Source organism: Monodelphis domestica, chromosome 7 (assembly GCF_027887165.1).
Source record: "Monodelphis domestica isolate mMonDom1 chromosome 7, mMonDom1.pri, whole genome shotgun sequence".
In the NCBI taxonomy this organism is placed as follows: Eukaryota; Metazoa; Chordata; class Mammalia; order Didelphimorphia; family Didelphidae; genus Monodelphis; species Monodelphis domestica.
Genome location: NC_077233.1, coordinates 59,140,540 through 59,159,691, shown reverse-complemented (window position 1 = coordinate 59,159,691; position 19,152 = coordinate 59,140,540). Strand labels below are relative to the sequence as shown.

Genomic DNA, 19,152 nt, shown 5'->3' with positions numbered 1-19,152 from the left:
AAATAATAGAAATCTCAACCTATTATTCTTTTTTAAAATTAAACTTTATTTTTTACATATAGAAACAATTTTTGACAATTGTTTTCTGACATTTTGCAATTCAGATTCTCCCTTTACTTTCCTCCTTGAGACAGTAAATAGTCCAAGATGGGTTCTAGCAGTATTTTTGTGCAATATGTATTTCCATATTTTCCATTTTGTGTCTGAAGATATATCAAATATACAATAAAGAACTCACGAAGGAAATAAAGTGAAGGGTAGTGTGCTTTGATCTACAATCCAATTCCAGCAGCTTTGGCTATGGATAGTGAGATTGTTGTTGTTGTGTGTATCATGGGTCCATTGTGGTTATCTTGGAACCTTGCTTTGCTGATAATAGTTTAGTCCTTCACAATACTTCATACAGTACAATATTTCTGACTACATTGTCCTCCTGGTCATGCTCACTTGACTTTGCATCAGTTCATATAAGTCTTTCTAGGTTTTTCTGAACTCATCCTACTCATCATTTCTTATGGTGTGATAGTTTTCCATTACAATCATATATCCCACCTTGTTCAGCCATTCCCCAATTAATGAGCATCCCCTCCATTCCTAAATCTCTGCCACTACAAATAGAGCTGCTATAAATATTTTTGGAAAAGTATGTCCTTTTTTTTTTTCCTATTTCTGATCTCGTTTGGGATACAGATCTCCAGTAGTGGAATTGTGAGTCAAAGGGCATGCATACTTTTATGGCTCTTTAGACATGGTTCCATATTGCTTTCCAGGATGGTTATATCATATATATATATATATATCCTTTCCTTTCCTTCCCTCCTTTTTCCCTTGGTAAGTGTCTCATGCGCGTTTCTTTGGAAAATGACTACGTAGTTTCACATTCTTTCTCTAATCCTGTCTGCTCCTGACTGAAGGAAGCAGTGGATGGAGTATCAGTTGGGGAACCATATTAGTGGAAGAATCAATCTTGAATTTTCCACTAATGAGCGTAACCCTCTTTTTCCTCTTTGGTATCAGTTTCTTCATTTATAAATTAGGAATATTAGACTAGATGATCAATCAACAAACATTTATTAAAGACACTATATATACTGTGCTAGGGGCTAGGGACAAAGAAGTGAAACTGTTCCTGCCCTCATAAAGCTTTCATTTCATTAGAGGAGGCAACCCCTAAACAGAATAAATGCAATTAGCACAAGGTGGTGAGGGAGAGAGGGCACTAGGAGTGGAGGGGAGCTTGGATCAGGAAAGGCTTCATGCAGATGGGGACACGAGCAGTATTTGGAAGGAATTGGGATTCTGTGAGACAGAGCTAAGGGAGAAAGACCTTCTAGGTGCATTTGCACTGGCTGTGGCAGATGGAGGAACATGCTTGGTTTCTAAGTTCCCTTTTAATAGAAACATTGTATGATTCTTGTGAGTCCAAGTTTCAGAAAATGTGTTTCACTTTGCTCTAATGACTGAGGTTGGGAAAGATGCCACTTCTGAGCAGGTATGTCTGTGTCTGTCTGTTTTGGGACAGTGATAAAGGCTAAGATCCTTTCAGCATATGACAAAGGCACCCATGCTGAAGTGTGGGTGAAGGTGAAGAAGATTCTAAAGTCTAGTCAAGTGAAAATCTTTCGGAGTCACCAAAGCATTTACCCAGAGTCCTGGACCCACAGGGGGTGCACCTGCCCCATTCTGAACCCAGGTAAGCAGCAGAGGACGGTGGTCCCCATGTGCCCTGGAATGGGACTTTTGAGGTGGAATGAGAGACAGAGACAACATGGGGGTGGAGGGAATACTGTGCAAATAGTTTGGCAAATCTTAAAGGGTCAGTTATCACTGAGGTAGAAAAGTCAGTCCCATTCTCCATCATGCCAAGTTCATAGACTTAGATCTGAAGATTTGGGGGGTGGCAGCATTGAGACCAACTCCCTTCATTTTACATATAAGAAAGCTGAGACTCAGGGAGGTGTGACTTTCCCAGAGTCCCACAGGAGTAGGAGGTAGCAATGGGAATCAAAACTGGGTCCTCCAACTCTTCTGAATTCAGGGGCAGTCTTCTTCTCCAGGTACCAGCCTATCAGGGTGGAGAATCCTTTTGGAGTTCAAGTTGGCATAGCCAGCTGAGGTCCCTTCCAGCTCTAAGTTCTGTGATTCTGTGACCTTGTACAAGAACTCAGCATGGTTAGGAAAAAAATCGAACCAGTAAAGTCAATGAATCATTCACCAATCATGTATTAAAGATCGACTGTGACCCAAGCCTTCTGTTAAGTGTTGGGGATTTAAAAAAGAAAAGAAAAAGCAGAAATAGTCCCTATTCTTATAGTATAGATCCTGTAATGCAGTAAACATTTATTAAGCACCTATTATGTACCAGGTATTGTGCTAAATGCTGGAGATACAAAGGGAGGCAAAAGATGGTCTCTTATGTCAAGTCTGACAATGTGCAAATATTTGTATAAATAATTTATATAAAAAAGCAGAAGTTGGGGGCAGTTGGGTGGCTCAGTGAATAGAAAGCCAGGACTAGAGATGAGAGATCCTGGGTTCAAATCTGATCTCAGACACTTCCCAGCTGTGTGACCCTGGGCAAGTCACTTAACTTCCATTGCCTAGTCCTTACCATTATTTTGCTTTGGAACCAATACACAGTATTGACTCCAAGATGAAAGGTAAGGAAAGGTTTTTAAAAATAAAAACAATTTTTTTAAAGAAAAGTAATCTATGGAAGAAAGGCAGTATTAAGAGAGGTTGGGAAAGACTTCCGGTAAAAGATGGGACTTAAAGGAAGCCAGTAGTCAGAGTAGCGGAGGGAGAAATTTCAAGGCATGGGGGACAAAGCTTCTGGAAGCGATAGAAAGCTGTTGGAGTGTGCCTGGTGTGCCTTCTTTTCTGACCACCATCTTTGGTGGCGGTTGTGCTTATTCCAGGTACAGACTACTTGATTGCAGGGCAGGAGGACCCCAGAAGCAACAAACTCTTGGTCAACATGAATAGCCTGGTGAAGCCTTGGAAGGTGTACCTTGGGAAACAAGTAACAGGTATCCTTCGCACCGGGTGCAAGTAATCGAGGCAGAGGTCATAGAGCCTTGCTTTCTTGCAACAAAGTCTAGTGTGCTCACCACTCTGAGAACCCCAAAGCGCCCAGGTGATCAGAGTGAACGGCTCCTCCTTTCCTAAGCTCAGGACAAAGTTCTTCCTGTAGAGCCCCTGCTGCCTCACAAATGGTCCCACTCAAAGAAGGTGGGCAGAATGCCAGTTCTTCTCCCAGAGCCTCATTGGAGAGGAATTCCACTATGACTTAAAATTTGATTACACAATGGAGACATTCCAAGGCAAAGGTGAGAGCACTTGGCTTGGTCTCAGATGTGGTTTCCCATTCTGGCTCTTGTCATACTTCATGTGGCCTTTGGCAAGTCACTTCACCCTGGGTTCCTTTGTTTGTAAAAGGATGGAGAGGACACCACTTGTCCCATATAGCTCACAGGATTGTTTTGGGGATGAGATGAAGATGAAGAGACACTGTCAACTTGGAAGTCTACACCAATGGAACTGGCTGCTATTATCATGAATCTCCATAGCTAAAATTTAACCCAACACAGATGCATAGCACCTTTTGGTGGACTGGATTTTGACCAGGGGCATCTCTCTTTTTCTTGATGATGATGATGATGATGATGTTACAAATGGAAAACAGGAATCAATCATTGAAAGTCATATTTTGTTGAATTTTTATGGTGATACAAAATACAAAGCTCTTTTTCTTGGAGGCACCATAGTTTAGTGGGAAGAGGACTGGATTGAGAACCAGAACTAGGTTCAGAGCTTGATTCTACTACTTCCTCCTTGTATGTCCTGGGGTAAGTTCCATAACCTATGCGAGCCTCATCGATAAATTAGTGAGGTTGGACCAGACAGCCCCTGAGATCCCGTGGGACATAATCCAAATAGTGCCACATATTTGGCTTGAACCCTTGCTCTGCTAACCCTTGTGCCAGCTCTTGCCACTGACTTGCTGTGTGGCCTTGCACCAGGGTAGGCTTGTTTCCTTGTCTCTATAGTGGGCATAATGCATGTTACCAACTTCTCAAGTCAGATTATAGATGCTGAATTGCTTCTTTGAGCTGTAAATGAGAGGATTTGTTTTGGCCATACCATTCAAAACAAAGAGGGGAAGCTTCCCCATTAGATGGGGAGTCACTGCCCTTCTCCCCCATGTACAGACTGCATCCTAGACAGCCTCAGTCTCAGTCCTGCTGGCTTCAAATTTTGGAAGCGGGCCAGGAGTTCATAACTAGGATCTATGACTGTGCAAAAGGCTGGTTCTTTCAATTAAATTGTTGAATGGCAAGAAAACACCATCAGGCTCAGCTCCTTAGCTCTACAAGTTCTGGTGAAACAATGTGGGACAACATTGCAAGCCAGCTCCTGGTTGTTAGCAGACTCCTGACTTTCTGAGCCCTCTTCCAATGTCTGCTTTCCTCTAAGCAGTCCCATAGTCCTTCCTATAAACCCCTTAAAGAGCACCAAAGAATCACGAGTTAGAGCTGCATTATCTAGGTTGGCCATTGCCCTTCCTTTACAGATGGATAAACTGAGGGCCTGGCAGGAAACAACTTGCCTAAGTTCATAACTGGCAAGTATGGGCTGGGCTACACTAATCCAACCATTTCCCCTTTTTGCAAATGGAGACACTGAAAAAAAGGGGAAACAACTTGCCCAAGGTCACACAGCTGGTAAGTTATATGGCCACTAAAATCCTTTCCAACTTAAAAATTCTATAGTTCTATGAAATGATAGAGCTGGAATTTGAAACTAGGTTGTTCTGACATTAAATGTACTTTCCCCACCACAGCAGTGATGAATTAGAATTATGGAATAAGCTGGAAGGAACTTTAGATGTCATCTACACTTGCTGCTTCCTTTTGTACAGGAGGTACCTTGTTCAAGGTTACATAGTGAATTAGCAATTTAGCCATCCAGGTACCAGGTATACAACCTGTCATTGTGCCTTTTTCCACAGAGCTGATTATTGAAATCCTTAAAAATGTCATTCCAATTCCAGGGAAATCTGACCTGGGTAATAGGAATCTTTCTGCCTCTTAGATTTTCCAGCCACTATTTAAAAAAACCAACCAAACGAAAACCAATAGGATTTTAGACATTAAAGAATTAGATAAAGAGGATGAAGATTAGAGCTGAAAGGAGCCTTAAAGGTCATCTAATCCTGTCTTCTTATAACTGAGAATCCTGAAGCCCAGTTTAAAGGACTAGATTGGAGCTTCTCAGTGAGATAGCGACTTGGGACTGGAGCCCAGACCCCTCAAGTCTTTGTGCACAGGCTTTTGTGTCACTCTGTAAATCAGCCTTTGGAATGATAGCTCTCATTCAGTCCACTGTTATGGAAGAGTCTAAATTTCTGGATCCTTCTCCCTGCCCGTGGCTATGCCTGACACTGGTGTGATGGTGTGGCTGGCTCCTTTAGACATGAGGGGAGATGAAGCAGCCTTGGTGTCCCTACTACTTTGACCCCATGGAAATCCATCTCTCCAGTCCCATCCACCAGGCAGAAGTCACTATGGACAATCTGTCCTTCTGTCTGCTTTGTAACAAAGCATCACCCAGGATATCAAGCAGCCTTCATGTCATATGTTTCAATTGGCTCCTTTTTTCCAAAAATTTTCCTACAAGCCAGAGAAACCTGTTGCAAAACTTTGATGAGACAAACTGGGAATTGTGGGTTGATGAACAGAGAACTTATTTGTTGTATGCTTGTTGCAGGGTTTTCTCTTTCATCAGTTACCCTCCCCACCCATTACATTCAGTCTGTAGATATTTCTTCCAATCCTGACTCCATACTTAAAAGTCCCCCGTCAGTCCTTTTTTGTCCCCTAGCATGAAGACTTAGGGCATCGAATGGTGCTGGCCTACACTGTCACTTTTCTACAGAGGTGCCACGGCTGAAGATGATGTATATTAACACCTCTTCTATCCAGAACACTGACAAAAATCCTGAAATATCATCTCAAAAACAATCCAAATATTTTCTCAGAGAAACTTAAGCCTTTAACCAGACTACTGAGTCTTACTTTACACAGGGGCAGTGTGGAACGAAGAGCTGGACCCGGAATCAGGGAAGTCCTGAGTTTGGATTTCGACTCAAAGACTTCTTAGCTCTGTGACCCCGGGGAAGCTCAAGAATCTTACTTAACCCCATTATCGTTGCTTATAAAACAGAAATACTAAGATCTGTAACATTTACCTCATAGAGCAGTGAGGATGAAATGATGTAGCATATATAATAAAGTGGTTTGCAAACTTTGGAGCAAAGCCAATTATTCTAACAAGTTTAGCTCACTAGTTTCCCAGCATATGTATTATAGGAAGGAAAAATTTGATAGTAAGTGAATAACTCTGAAAACAAAGCACAGGGGAAGGGAAAACCCCGTGAGGTACCAGGTAGAAGAATTCAGCATAATCATGGAGGTCCAGGGGGCCCCGAACCACAAAGAAGTACCAAGTCCCATGATGCTCAGCATCTCTGACCAGGAAGGCAGGGGTGGGAGAAATGCATCAGCCTGTTTATTTGAAAAGCTCATTCCTGAAGACCGCGGGACAGCTCATGTACCAGGGAGGCAAGGAGATCAAGAAGGTGTCTGTGCCATAGCCCAGGATTCCTGCCCCAGGAGCTTTTAGGCTTTAGAACAAAACACCAGTTTCCTCATTGTCCAGCCTGGCTTTTTGCAGCCTCCTTGAAGACTTTTCACAGGTGCCCTCAAAAGGGTCTCTGCCATCTGTGACCTGAGCACCCATTACTCTTTGTAAACAGAGTCCCAGTGATCCCCACCTTCCTCAACAGGCTCAAATAAGGTCATGGATGCCCAAGTGTTCTGTAAGTGATAAACGGTACACTCTGGTAAGTGATGCTCACCACAAAAACAAAGGTGGATTCAAAACCAGGTAAAAATAATTTTTTTCTGTTTAATGTGCACTTGAAGTCACACTATTTTCTCTAAGACTGTTACTCCAGGTAACAGCTCAGGCTCCACCTCCCAGGGGCATTTTGTATGAACTGGTATAGATGGAACAGGCATTAACAAAGGGACCCTCAACCAAGGGGTTCTCAACAGGAAAGGATGTGATAACCATTTTTCACATTTGTGTAAATAGCATCAGAGAGGCATGCCTGATGTACCCACATAGCTTCACTTCAAAATATGTGAGAACCAGAGCTCAATGCATAAATTAAAAATAAAAAACCCAAATCCACTCAAGCCATTTCTTTTCCAGAATCTATCGGCAATATTTAATCTCTCTCTATTCCTGATGTAAATGTTTCATGAATCAGTACCTCTGCACAATAGAAGTTCGAGATTATCTTTTGAAAATCAATCATCTCAGAAAATGGTTCTTCCTCTTGGATTTTTTTTTTTGCATAAGTCCTAAATGGACTATGAACTACACAAAAAAAATTAGTGAATCCACAGAACACCTACCCTCCTGGCCCGCACCTGAAGAGCAGTGGTTTGGGGCATTGCTGAGAAGCCTTAAATACGTTATTTCAAATGAAGTGGTGAGACTCGGGGTGCTCTGGACGAGGAAGAATTCAAAAGCAGCAGCTATATCTGCTGAGAGGTTTACATGGTCCACACACACAGGTACTCACAGACACTCACAGACACACACACACACAGAACCCCCATCTTTTTCAGTGTTTGTGTCACAGGGTTGAGGCCCCTGCCCATCCAAATAAGTTATTTCATACGCAGTGCACAAGACATTAAAAGGGAAGAGATTTTCTGTGAAGACCCCCAAAGAGACATTTTGCATAAGGTCCATGCCTCTCCGGAAGGGAGAAAGACAGGAGACGGGTGCCTCCATCTGTCTTCATTAGCTCGATCCCTCTTTGGTCATAGCTGCCACAGCCGCCGTGGCGGCCTCCGCTCTGCCCTTGCCCTCCGCGGCTTCGGCCTCAGCCTCAGCCGCCTTCTCGTCTTCTTCCTCCTCCTGGGGATAAAGGTCCGGGTATTTCTGCATGCATTCCTGCATGGCCCGGAATTGATCCACACAGTCTGAGCCTTTGACTTCCTCTGTACTGTAATGGAAACAGGAGAAGGCTGACTTGAACTGTTCCCCACAGGGACCGCTGGCCATCCCACCGAGGCATGGGCAATTCCAGTTAATGTCTCCGTTGGGCAGTATCAAGCCTGTGGGGAGAAGGGAACAGTGTTAGTCACAGACCTTCTCCTAGTCTGGGCCACCCAGAGCTGCTGCTGGGGCCTCAGGCAGTCGGACTGCTCTTCTGCTTGGCTCTATCCCAGCACACTGGTCATGGCCCAGAACCAGAGGTCAGAGCTGGAAGGGACCTTCGGAATCCCCCCAAATCGCTCTCCCCTCAGAAGTCGGGCAGCAAGGGAGTGTCAGACGCAGAACTACAACCTGGGCTGGTTGGTCCAGCGACCTCTCCTCTACCCCCTTCGTAGACAGTCCCTTAACAAAGGAAACCAGAAGCTCCTAACCAGACCACACAGGAGAAACTGGATACAACTTTGTGGAAGAGGCATCACAGGACAGGGCAAAGAACACTGGATTTGGGATCTGGGGTCTTGGGTTTGAATCCCAGGTCCCTAATCAATTCTGTTCACTTCTTCTCTGGGAATCTGAGACAGCCGCTTTACTGATCTAGGCCTCAGTTTACTTAATGGTAAAATGAAAGGGCTAAAAATCCGATTTCCATGTCAAATTCCAAATGTCTGTCTGAAAACAAGAGGCTAGTGGGAAGGGGGGAAGGGAAAGGCTTTCATATGAACTCTAATCATATATTTCTTATCAACTCTATGACCCCACTTTCTGCCATTTTGATGGAACTTTGAGATCAAGGCCAGCCATACATTCTGAACCCAGAAAACCAACTGGCTCAGGAACATATTCCCTATCAGATTTATGGACGAGAGGAATTTAGGAATCAACAAGAGATGGAGAGCATTATGAAAAGGAAAATGGATAATTTGGATTACATTAAATTTAAAAATTTCTGTATAAACAGTAGCCAGGATTAGAAGGAAAGAAGAAAATTGGGGATTTTATAGTTTTCCAGTCTGAGGTCTCATATCTAAAATACATGGAGAATGTTGTCTCCCCCACCTACTGTGTGAAGGTGGTCGGTTAATAATGTGCTAATAACAAAATGCTGTTTCAGCAGCCATTGCTTAACCTTCTGGTGGGAGTCTCCATACATTCTCGGCACTCTCCCTGCCTGACTGCATTTGAGGGGGTCATCCCTACTTCAGATCAATAAGTCCTGGGTCCTCAGTTGCTGAAGGCCAACACACTGCCCACCTTTTGGCCAAGGGTCACATTGTATCTCAGGTCCCCGAGGACCTCCAGAGCACAGACAATGCAACAATGAAAAAAGAGATGTCCCCATCGGCCAACATGTCTGTACAAAAATGTAATATATCTGTTGCTTTTCACACAAGTCCACACACACACACACACACACACACACACACACACACACACACACACACACACACACACAGGTTTGTGACTCTGGGGATTAACCCCATCAGCTTGGAGACCCTCAGTTTTTAGGCCCAGAAGGAGCAGCCTGGAAATATAGAGTCATTAGAACACAGATCCATGCATGTGGATAAAAACATCACTTTTTAGAAACAGATGATGACTCAGTTTCCTCTGCAAGCAAACCTAGGATGTGTGGCAGGGTGGGAAAAGCATGGGCTCTGGAGCCAAAGGCTTGGGTTCAGATCCCAGTTCTAGGCCTTATCATCCATGTGCCCTCCCTCTAGGCTGCTGTTTTCTCTTCTGATTGGGGTAAGAATGAAGCTGGACTTGGGTCACTTCTGGATTCATGATCCTGTTATAAATGTTTTGCAAACTTTCTTTCGGGACCAATCCAGGCATGACCTCCAGAGGTTCTGATCTGATAAAAGAATTGCCCTCTCTACAGATTCTCCCTTCATGTCGCTCAGACCCTTGTGTATGTACCTGCTCACATACCCCATGTGGGCTGTGGCTCTACCAAGGTCAGGAAAGGCCTTTGGCCTGGTTCTGGGAGTTGTCTCTGTTTTTAGGTAAATGGCAACTGGCAGGAGACACTGAACTGAGGGACGTCCTCACATGACCCAGCTGGGATGCTGCTTCAATGGGCAGAAGCTGTTTGGGCGTATCTTCTCTTGTTCAACTACCATACATCATCTAGAGGGCTGGACAGCCCACCTGAAGTCTCCCAGTCTATCTCCCACCTCCTTGGCCATACACAAGAAAGGAAAGAAAGTTCCAAACAATTCTGACTAAAAAGCACTGTTTAGTGCAACTTGCTCATTAATAAATTCATGTGCTTCCTCCTGAGACTGATTCCTAGAGGCAGCGCTCAATTTCCTGAGTACTGGTTTGAAGGATCTCTACAACATTTGGCTACCATTGCCTAAGCAAAGAAAATACACTTTTCAGAGGATTCCAGAGTTCTTTGCTTTTAACAAGCTAACTGAAGACTTCAGAATTGTTTAGCAAAGTGAAGAGGCAAAAGTCAACTCTTAATCTCAATTTGCCCAAGAATCACAATGTACGCTTCAAGATATCACACATCTCTAGTTTTTCTGGGTGGGGACTTGCTCCTCCAACAAAAAGCAAACTGTTTCCCCAACTCAGTAGATGCTGTTTAAGAGCTGCCATACCCAAAAAGCCCATAGCTCTGTCATCCACCTGAGGCTGCACTAACTGGGCCAGGCCTGTTTGGGAAGCCAGGTTTTAGCTAAGAGAGTCTAGAGAAGGAGTTCTTTACCTGAAGTCTGGGAACTTATTTTTAAACATATTCTGCTAACTGTATTTCAATACAATTGGTGTCCTTTGGTATCTAATATTTCTTGTTTTGTGCATTTAAAAACATTATTCTGAGAAGAGGCTTTCCTTTTCTGGTTGGCTCTGTCAGAGCTTCTCTTCTACTGGTCAGGCCTTCAAGCCCTAGGGAGGCCACCTCTAGGCTCTGCTATGAGAATCCATTAAAGGATGATATTCTTACCTGCTCCCTATAGCATTTTATCAAGTTATAAATATTTTTCCAGAGCCTTACGTTCAGTAAAAGAACAGGTGAGATACAGGATGACAGGTCTGGCCACTCTAGACATTTTTAGAAAACAAAACAAACTTCAATGAAACTGAAGAGAGGTTTTATGGATTTCAGGTTATCAAGCATGGAGAAATGGGGCACTTTGTGAAGTGGATCTGCCTTGCTAGGGCCCCAAGTTAGCACATAAAGTGCATGGAAAAACTTACTCATAGGCTCTTCTTTTTAGGGGATGGCACAAGTGTGTAGGAAAAAATGTCCCTTGATTCGGAAATTAAGTGTTACTGACCATGGTCTTCATATGGATCATTGGGGTCATCTGCTACCAGCTCAGCGTTGCTTGGCGTTTCATGGTCTTCTTTGGTCACAAAAATAATCCGGTCCTTTCCTGTCAGTGGGAAAAAAGACCAAAAAATAGTCCAAACTTAGAATGGTTTAACAAAGAGTTATTTATTGTCCAGTATGAATTCTATAATGATTCATATATCCATCTACCCAATGATCAAACATGGCAGCCAAAGCACCATGCCAGGTGTTGGGGGAGATATGCCAGTACATGCCCTCATGAAGCTTACATTCTTTTGAAAAGGTAATAGTTTAGTTGCTTTTCTTAGTTTTGACCAGGGCTCATGAAATCACATATTCAGTTTGGGGTACTCCATTCTGTTATGATGCAAACTGGAGAGGAAAGACCAGGTACAAGAAAAACTGGGTAGGAAGCCTGGAGGAAGAGCAATCATAGTATATGACAAAATATAAGAAAAATACATTGTATTCATCTAGAGAAAAATAAACATCTAAGCAAGACAGAAGAATCTTCTCTGATCCCATAATATAACTGTTGAGAGAAGAAGCGTCAGCTCTTCTCCCCCAGTGACCTGGAGGGTGGTAATATTGTTCAGAATGGGAAGAACTCAGAGGCTGAGGGATCAGAATTAGCTCCACACGTATCTAACAAAAAGCTTTCTTCTCAACAAGCCTGAAGAAGTAGGTATGCATATTGCATTTGGCAGATTAAGAAGTTGAATGGTTGTGACTTTCCGACAGGGCTAATCACTATCAGAGGCAGGTGCTTTGATTTCCAGTCCAACATTTCACCAACCACAGCAAGATCATATAATTTACTGAAAGGACTGAGGCCTACAATTAGCCATAACAGAATTGGAGTTTTTGTTGAGTTGTCATATTCCCGTCTGACTCTGTAACTCTGGGGTTTTCTTGGGAAAGATACTGGAGAGGTTTTCCATTTCCTTCTTCACCTCATTTTACAGATGAAGAAATTGAGACAAACTGGGATAAGAGACTTGCTTGGGGTCACACAGCTAGTAAGAGTGAGGTCAGATCTGAACTTAGAAGGATGAATCTTTCTGGCTCTGGGCCCGGCACTCCATCCACTGTACCATCTAGCTGCCCAACAGAATGGGAGAAGCCAGCTAAATCCCAGCCTGATTTAAGAAGTCATTGAATTGCTGTTTCCTGGACCAAATAATTCCAAGTGAGGGTTAAGAGTCGAGTCATTTAATCAGAATTTGCTGGCTATCCATTTACTGCATGAAAGTGTGGGTGACGACATATGATCCTTGTCTTGCTCCCCTTCAGGAGTCACTGTATTGAGAGGGCTTGTAAAGGCCATGGCAAAGATGAAGTTGAGTTACAAAGCAATTCACTGGATCAGGGAGCCCAGATTTTAACAGTCCTGTCACCTGGTCAATGAGGAAACAAACAGCACTGTGGGAAGCATCCTATGCTAGGAGGGTCAGGGATGCCCACACTGACTGGGTGACCTTGAACAAGTCCCTCAAAACTTCTGTGCCTATTTGCTTATTACAACCATATTGCAAAGCAATATGTAATCAGTAGTTGTATAGAAATGAGGGGAATGGATTAAATTATTTCTTTTCTCTCTTCCAGAGCCATCCCTTTTTATAAGAATTAAAGAATAAAAAAGCAGGTCAGGAAATTAATCAAGGTCATTTCCTAAGTTCCAGAACCAGAGGTACCCACTTTTGCAAAAAATAAAAAGGAAAAATGGATCACACTTTCTAGGTCTGACAAGATGGTTTTAAAGAGTTGTATACAATGCACAAGAAAAGGTGAAGAAACAATTACAAAGATTCATAGAATAATCAATCAATCAATATTTATTAAGGACCTATATATGCTAGACACTGGACTAAGCCTGGCTGGTAGATCTCTAAAACCCTCAGCCTTGATTTAACAAGATTCTGCCCTGTGGGGGTAGCCACCCACAGAGCCACACAGGAAAGAAACAAAGAACAAGTTAAAATCTTCAACTAGCACCTTGCAAGTTGCCATGCATGATTACGGGTTATGTTCTCCTCAAGCTCAAGACAGAAATCACCCAAAACAGTTTATGGGACAGCATACAATATTCTGGCACTGACTTCAGAATCTTTAGGGCAATCTCTGTCCCAATGAACTTAACTGTAAAGTTTGTAACTATTGACAGAATCATGGAATCTGGGAGTTGGAAAGGGTCATCCCATTACACCCATCCCCCCCAGTATGATGACAGCTAACATTTATGTAGGACTCTACTATGTGCAAGCCACTGGGCTTAAGTGTCTCACAATTAATATTTCACTTGATTCTCACAACTGCCTTGGGGGTAGGTGCTATTATTATTCTCATTTTACAGATAAGAAAATGAGGCAGTCTAGAGTGAAGTGAGTTTTCCAGAGTCACAAAACCAGTAAGTGGCTGAGGTTAGATTCAAGCTGGGGTCTTCATGACTCCACTGTCACCTAGCTGCCCTATCCATTTGTCTACTTAACATTTATTATCTCACATCCAGTTCCCAACCATTAATAGCCCACCTACAAAACCCCAGAGTCATTTGGTCTCTATGGAACACTGGGAAGAGCAGGAGGTCTGTGGTCTCAAGATGCTCGGTGTGGAAATGCCGTCCCTGGCTCTATCTCTGGAAGACCCAAGCCTTGAGTCACCTCTTCTCTAGGCTTCAGTATCATCTGTCAAAGGAGGAGCTGGAGGCAGGACCTCTATGATGCCTTCTAGCTCTCAATCCACCATCCTGGCCAGGATGAGGAGTCCATTACTGGTCAGTGCAGTCTGATGAGTGCTCAACCTGGCCAGGAGTCCTGGCTGACTATGGGAGCCTGGAAACCCTCTGCCCTTTCTGGATGAAGTCCTCCTCTCTCCAACAGATTTCCCATCTCCTCACCAGGTCCTGGCCTCCTGCCCCCTTAATGAAACCCTCACCCCCTGTGACATCTAGATCTGGCATGTTTCAAGCTAGTGTGAACTCAGAAGTGCGAAACTTATGAGCCCCACCTGCACGGGAATGCCATGACCCCAGTGTTGCCTGAGCTAACCTGAAACAGAGACCCAAGATTCCCAGTTCTTGACAGAGCCCGTGGATTGCCCTGCTGAGGCTCCCTGCTGATATCCCTTCTCTGTCCTCCAAAAGCTCAGGATCACTCTGATTTGGAAGTGCAGGGCCTGGCTCTAGCATGAAGGCCTTCCAGGACAATATTCTCTTGTCATTCCACTTGGTGTCTCCAGTCAAAAAAACCTCCTGGCCTTCTCTTTAAGTGTTCTCAAAGCACACCAGGCAGCTTGAGCACTGACTAGCTTACTGACCTCATCTATGAAGCCCCTGGCCTGGCTAGCTCTCTGATAATGGGCAAGGTCCAGCTCCCTGAACTTCAGCTTCTTTTTGTCTCTTAACATGGGAATAGTAAAACATTAATTATCTTCAACTGAACAAACCTTGCAGAACTCGAAGAATGCAAGCTCTACGGCTGGCACAGCATTCTCTTAAAAACTGGGCAGCCGTCATTAAATACTGCTGTAGATTTGGGCCAGATTCCTTCCAGCAATGTTCACCCATTTTATGTGAAACCAAACAAGTCTAATCTCTTCAACGGGCCTTCCAATTCTGAGTGACCCTGACTATGTCATCTCTTCCAGTTTAATGTCCCCAAGTCCTTAATTCCTCAAATGATATTTTATACTCAATGTCTTTTCTTAAAACGAGGCTAAAAGAATGGAACAGAATACTCTATAAGGGGAAGGGAGTGGAGGAGGAAATAAGCATCTACATAGCATCTACTATATGCCAGGTACTGTGCGAAGCACTTTACAAATATCATCTCATTTGATCCTCAACAACACCTTTAGGAGGTAGGTGCAGTTATCCTCATTTTACAGTTGAGGAAACTGAGGCAAGTAGAAGTAAAATGACTAACCCAAGGTCACAGAGTTAGTAAACATCTAAGGTCAGGTTTGAATTGAGGTCTTCCTGACCCCAGACTTCACCAGGGTGGGGGACAGCAGGACGATTCACTTTCCTTGAACTGGATGATAGACTTTTAGTGTAGCTTGAGAATATGCTAGCTTTTAAAGGCACCTTTAAATTTATTTAATGGTTGTAGCAAACAATGAAGGAGAAATTCCTCCTGAACATTTGTAGTGGCCTAACAGGTCATGGCTGAATTAACTTGATTTTAGTCAGTCAGAGCTTAAACATGCCTGTAAGGTTCTCTTATGCTCTAAAGTGGCAAATTCACAAAAACACAACAAGCCAAGCCTGGGTTTTGGGATTACTCAATCTTCTCTTTCTCTTCCCCTCAATCCCACCTACTCCCTACCCCCCAAATTCTGAAGATGGGAAACTGGAGTTTAGCTAGAAGACTAATTTAGGATGAGAACTAGGGTCACCCAAGTATACTGGAATCTTTCTTCTTTGGAGTCAAAAGTCTGGGGTTAAAATCCAGGCTCTTGAAGGAAGTTCAATGCTCTACCCAGTGCCTAAATCCCTACCTAGATGTCAGATCCCTGCCTGATTAGGGTCTATCCAGTCTCTGCTTGAAAGAGGATTCCCTATTCCTATAATGGTTCTTCCCTGAACAGAGTTAGAACAGGCCTTCCTTTTATTTTATTCATTAGATTTTAATTTTTGCCCTCTGAAGCCATCTTAAGTAGATCTGCCTGTTTCTTTCATAGAACAAAGCTTTAGCTATCTCAATACAGTTCATATCTAAGAGTATGGGGGCCTGTGCCTAAAAGCATCTGACAGGTGTCCACCTAGAAAAAGACCTGGATGAGGAGTCAGCAGACAGGCTTGTTCACTGTGTGCCACTTTGGACAAGTCACCTGCCCCCTCTGGCTTTGTTTCATTCTGGCCAGTACCTGCCTCATGGGGTGATGCTGAGGAACAACTGAAATGGGGCTGTCAAGGATCTGTAGGAACCAGCATACTAATGAGAATTACTATTCTTGTCAGGACCAAAGAAAGAGCAGATCCAGGGATCCCCCATGAAGGAGGCTTCAAGACTTTCAGGAAAAGCACAAATGCTCTGAATTGAAGGACAGATTTGTGTCTAGGTCAGTGCTCAGGGCACTCAATCCTACAGCCTCTCTCGGAATCTTATGGAAAAGATTTGCTTTTGTATCCAGGTTCAAAGGTCCACCTGCTTTCAGTCTAAAGTAAGGAGTTTTCAGGGGGCCATGGCTCTTCCACCTATCTCAAGGAGCTTGCCTCTTCTAGAAACTGGGAGTCCAAAGTCTAGCTAATGACAAGTGAGGGGGAGGGGCTTACTAGGGGAAAGAGAAGCCTGTTGCTCAAAAGCTCCTTCTCTTTCCTTCTGCAAACCTCACAAAGTCCTTACTTTGTAACTCTCTACTTAGGCTATATTGTGTTTTATAGTCTTGGGTATCTCTTCTTTTCCCTTTGGCAGCTTTGAGAATCTGTTTCATCCTACCTCCAAGGACTGAACTGAGAAAATGTGGGGAAAGCAGCTTATAAACTGAAAAGCACCAGGTCAACGTGGGTGCTTGTTACCACCTACTGGTAGCATTGTGAGGGAAGCCAGAAGCATGTTGCCCTCCAAAAGCTTGAAGTCCAGTCCCTCCCTTGATGATCCATTGACAGACACCATCCAGAAGGTCCTGATGGGATTGATTCAGAGAGAAAGGAAAGAGCTGTTCTAGATCAGAGGCTACAACTGGGGGAACTGGGGTTCACTGTGAATGCCCTTCAGTTACAGAGTCTAAGGAAGAGGGGTTTGGTTAAAAACAAAACAAAACAAACAACAACAACAAAACACAGAAAGGTGCTAGGGAAAATTCAGACAGGTCAGGCTTTAAGTGATGGGAAAAGGTTCTACCACATGTGGAAGGATTACACCTGCCACCCAGCTGGAAAGGAAGGCATGCTCTTTATCAGGTCTGAATCTGGGATTTCACAGTCCAGGGAGCTCCTCTCCTGGTGATGTGTGGGGGTGGGCCCAGGGGAAGAATGCCCCTCTGAATGCTGCCTACACTTGAAAAAATGCAAAACATTCTGCAAACCTTACAGATCACACAACTGTGGGCTGTTATGATGGCTATAGAAGTCTCTGAGCAAAAGGCATAGGTGGGTAGTCACCCAACCTGCTCCAGCTCAACATCTTGTCTGTGGGCCCATAGGACAAAAGATTCTCTCTTGGTCTGGCATTTAAGGCCTTATTCTGGCTCCAGCCTAATTTCCTATTGTTTACTTCTTGTATTCTATGTTCCAGCTGAAATGGACCCCTAGATATCCTGCTGGCCTGACCTCTCAAGTTCTCCTCTTTCAAGGTCAATTCAGGTGCTACTTCCCCCACAAAACTTTGTCTGGCTTTCATATTACCTTTTTTTTTGAGTTTGTAAGCATCATGTAATGTCAAAACCTAAGGAAAATAATGCAAAATGCTGGTATGAAATAATATTTGAGGAAATTAGAATCCCAAGAATCTCAGCATTGAAAGGGACCTCAAGAAGCCATCTCATCCAACCCAAACCCAATACTATCATGCCCTCCATGAACTTGTTGGTGACTCTCTAGATGGCACCTTTATCACATTTTTCTTTTAGGGAAATGGTTACCACTATAGAATGAAATGTACTACTTGTATTCACCTCCCTTACTATTCCTCATCACCCTCTTTTCCTCCCAATCCCAAGGGCCAAGTAATTAGCTTTGATAGAGTCTGGGAGACACTAGACTTCCATTCATTCATTCATTCAACAAGCACGTACATGAATTGGGCTTGGGGTATCAGTCCATTCATTTAACAACAGAATGTATCTGTAGGGGGCTGGATGTCTGCTCATCCCATACAACAAGCAACTGAATGACTGAATCTGTATCAAGCAGTGGGAACCTGAATGTCAACAAGCCTTGCAAATGAATCAATGATGAAACTACATATGGAATAATTTGGAATAAGAAAATGAATTCAAGAGCTTAACAATCTGCTACAGTAAAGAGGAAAAGAGAGCTCACAAAGGTGGGGAGACGAAGAGGAATGGAAGTAGATTTTGGCAGGCAGACAGGATTCAAACAAGAGAGAATTTCTCCTTGCCCCTCTTTCCCCCAGTATACAGTGGAGTTGATTAGGAAGAGTGCAGGCACCTGGAAGCACCCGGGATTGTGAGGACCTAACAGGTGAGCCAGAGAGCCACAGGTGGGGAATAAGATGCCCATAAAACTTAACACACGTGTAAAGGCAGCCTCAGTGAACCCCGGGGATGTAAGAAGCGTTTCTAGGTTTTATAATTACATAATGATGGTCTCCATGATGACCTTGGGGAATCTTCCGTGTGTTCCTAGGCTGGTGAAGGTTATTCCTTAAGGGCACTCGGAAACGCGGCCCAACGCCTTTCCAGTTTTTAAGATGCATCTAGGTAAACGGACTTAATCCAGGAACGGTCATTAGGACTCATTAGGTCCAACCCTCTCCGTTTACTGAATCTGGAGGGGAAATGACTAGTCCAAGGTCACCCAGAAATTAAAGGCAGAGTCTGGGTTGAGTAGGCAAGGCTGCCCCGAGGCCGATGGGTGGCTTTTTAAGGCACCCCACAAGCCCCAGGAGGCAGGAAGCACTTTGTTCTCTCCCGGCGGGGTCGCACGTGTTTCCCCCGGCCGGCTCATTCATAGGCAGGGTAGGGGCGGGTTCCCCGCGGCCGGGCGCCGGTCCCTGCACGCTTGGGGAGCCCGCACGCCGCGTCCCCACAGCCGGGGCCCCAACGTTCGATCGGCCGTGCGCCTGCGCCCACCCCGCCGCCTCGGGGGG

General features: G+C 44.1%; 3 protein-coding genes across 4 annotated transcripts in view; 2 read left to right on the top strand and 1 right to left on the bottom strand.

Moving 5' to 3' along the window:
- Positions 1–7,262, top strand: part of LOC100026375 (netrin-4-like) — a 72,453-nt gene extending 65,191 nt beyond the window's left edge. For both annotated transcript variants that reach the window (XM_007500282.2, XM_007500281.2), the window contains exons 10-11: positions 1,523–1,693; positions 2,919–7,262. In XM_007500282.2, coding sequence (XP_007500344.2) covers positions 1,523–1,693; positions 2,919–3,055 — 308 coding nt within the window. In that variant the 3' untranslated portion in view covers positions 3,056–7,262. The remainder of the gene's footprint in view (positions 1–1,522; positions 1,694–2,918) is intronic.
- A 4-nt stretch (positions 7,263–7,266) lies between these two features.
- CHCHD4 (coiled-coil-helix-coiled-coil-helix domain containing 4) overlaps positions 7,267–19,152 on the bottom strand; it is a 12,137-nt gene continuing 251 nt past the window's right edge. Inside the window, exons 2-3 of the mRNA XM_001376962.4 lie at positions 11,364–11,462; positions 7,267–8,195 (exon numbers count right to left, since the gene is read on the bottom strand). Coding sequence (XP_001376999.1) covers positions 7,879–8,195; positions 11,364–11,462 — 416 coding nt within the window. The 3' untranslated portion in view covers positions 7,267–7,878. The remainder of the gene's footprint in view (positions 8,196–11,363; positions 11,463–19,152) is intronic.
- Positions 16,964–19,152, top strand: part of TMEM43 (transmembrane protein 43) — a 21,119-nt gene continuing 18,930 nt past the window's right edge. The window contains exons 1-3 of the mRNA XM_056804707.1: positions 16,964–17,282; positions 17,617–17,684; positions 18,171–18,524. The gene's annotated coding sequence lies outside the window, so the exon portion shown is untranslated. The remainder of the gene's footprint in view (positions 17,283–17,616; positions 17,685–18,170; positions 18,525–19,152) is intronic.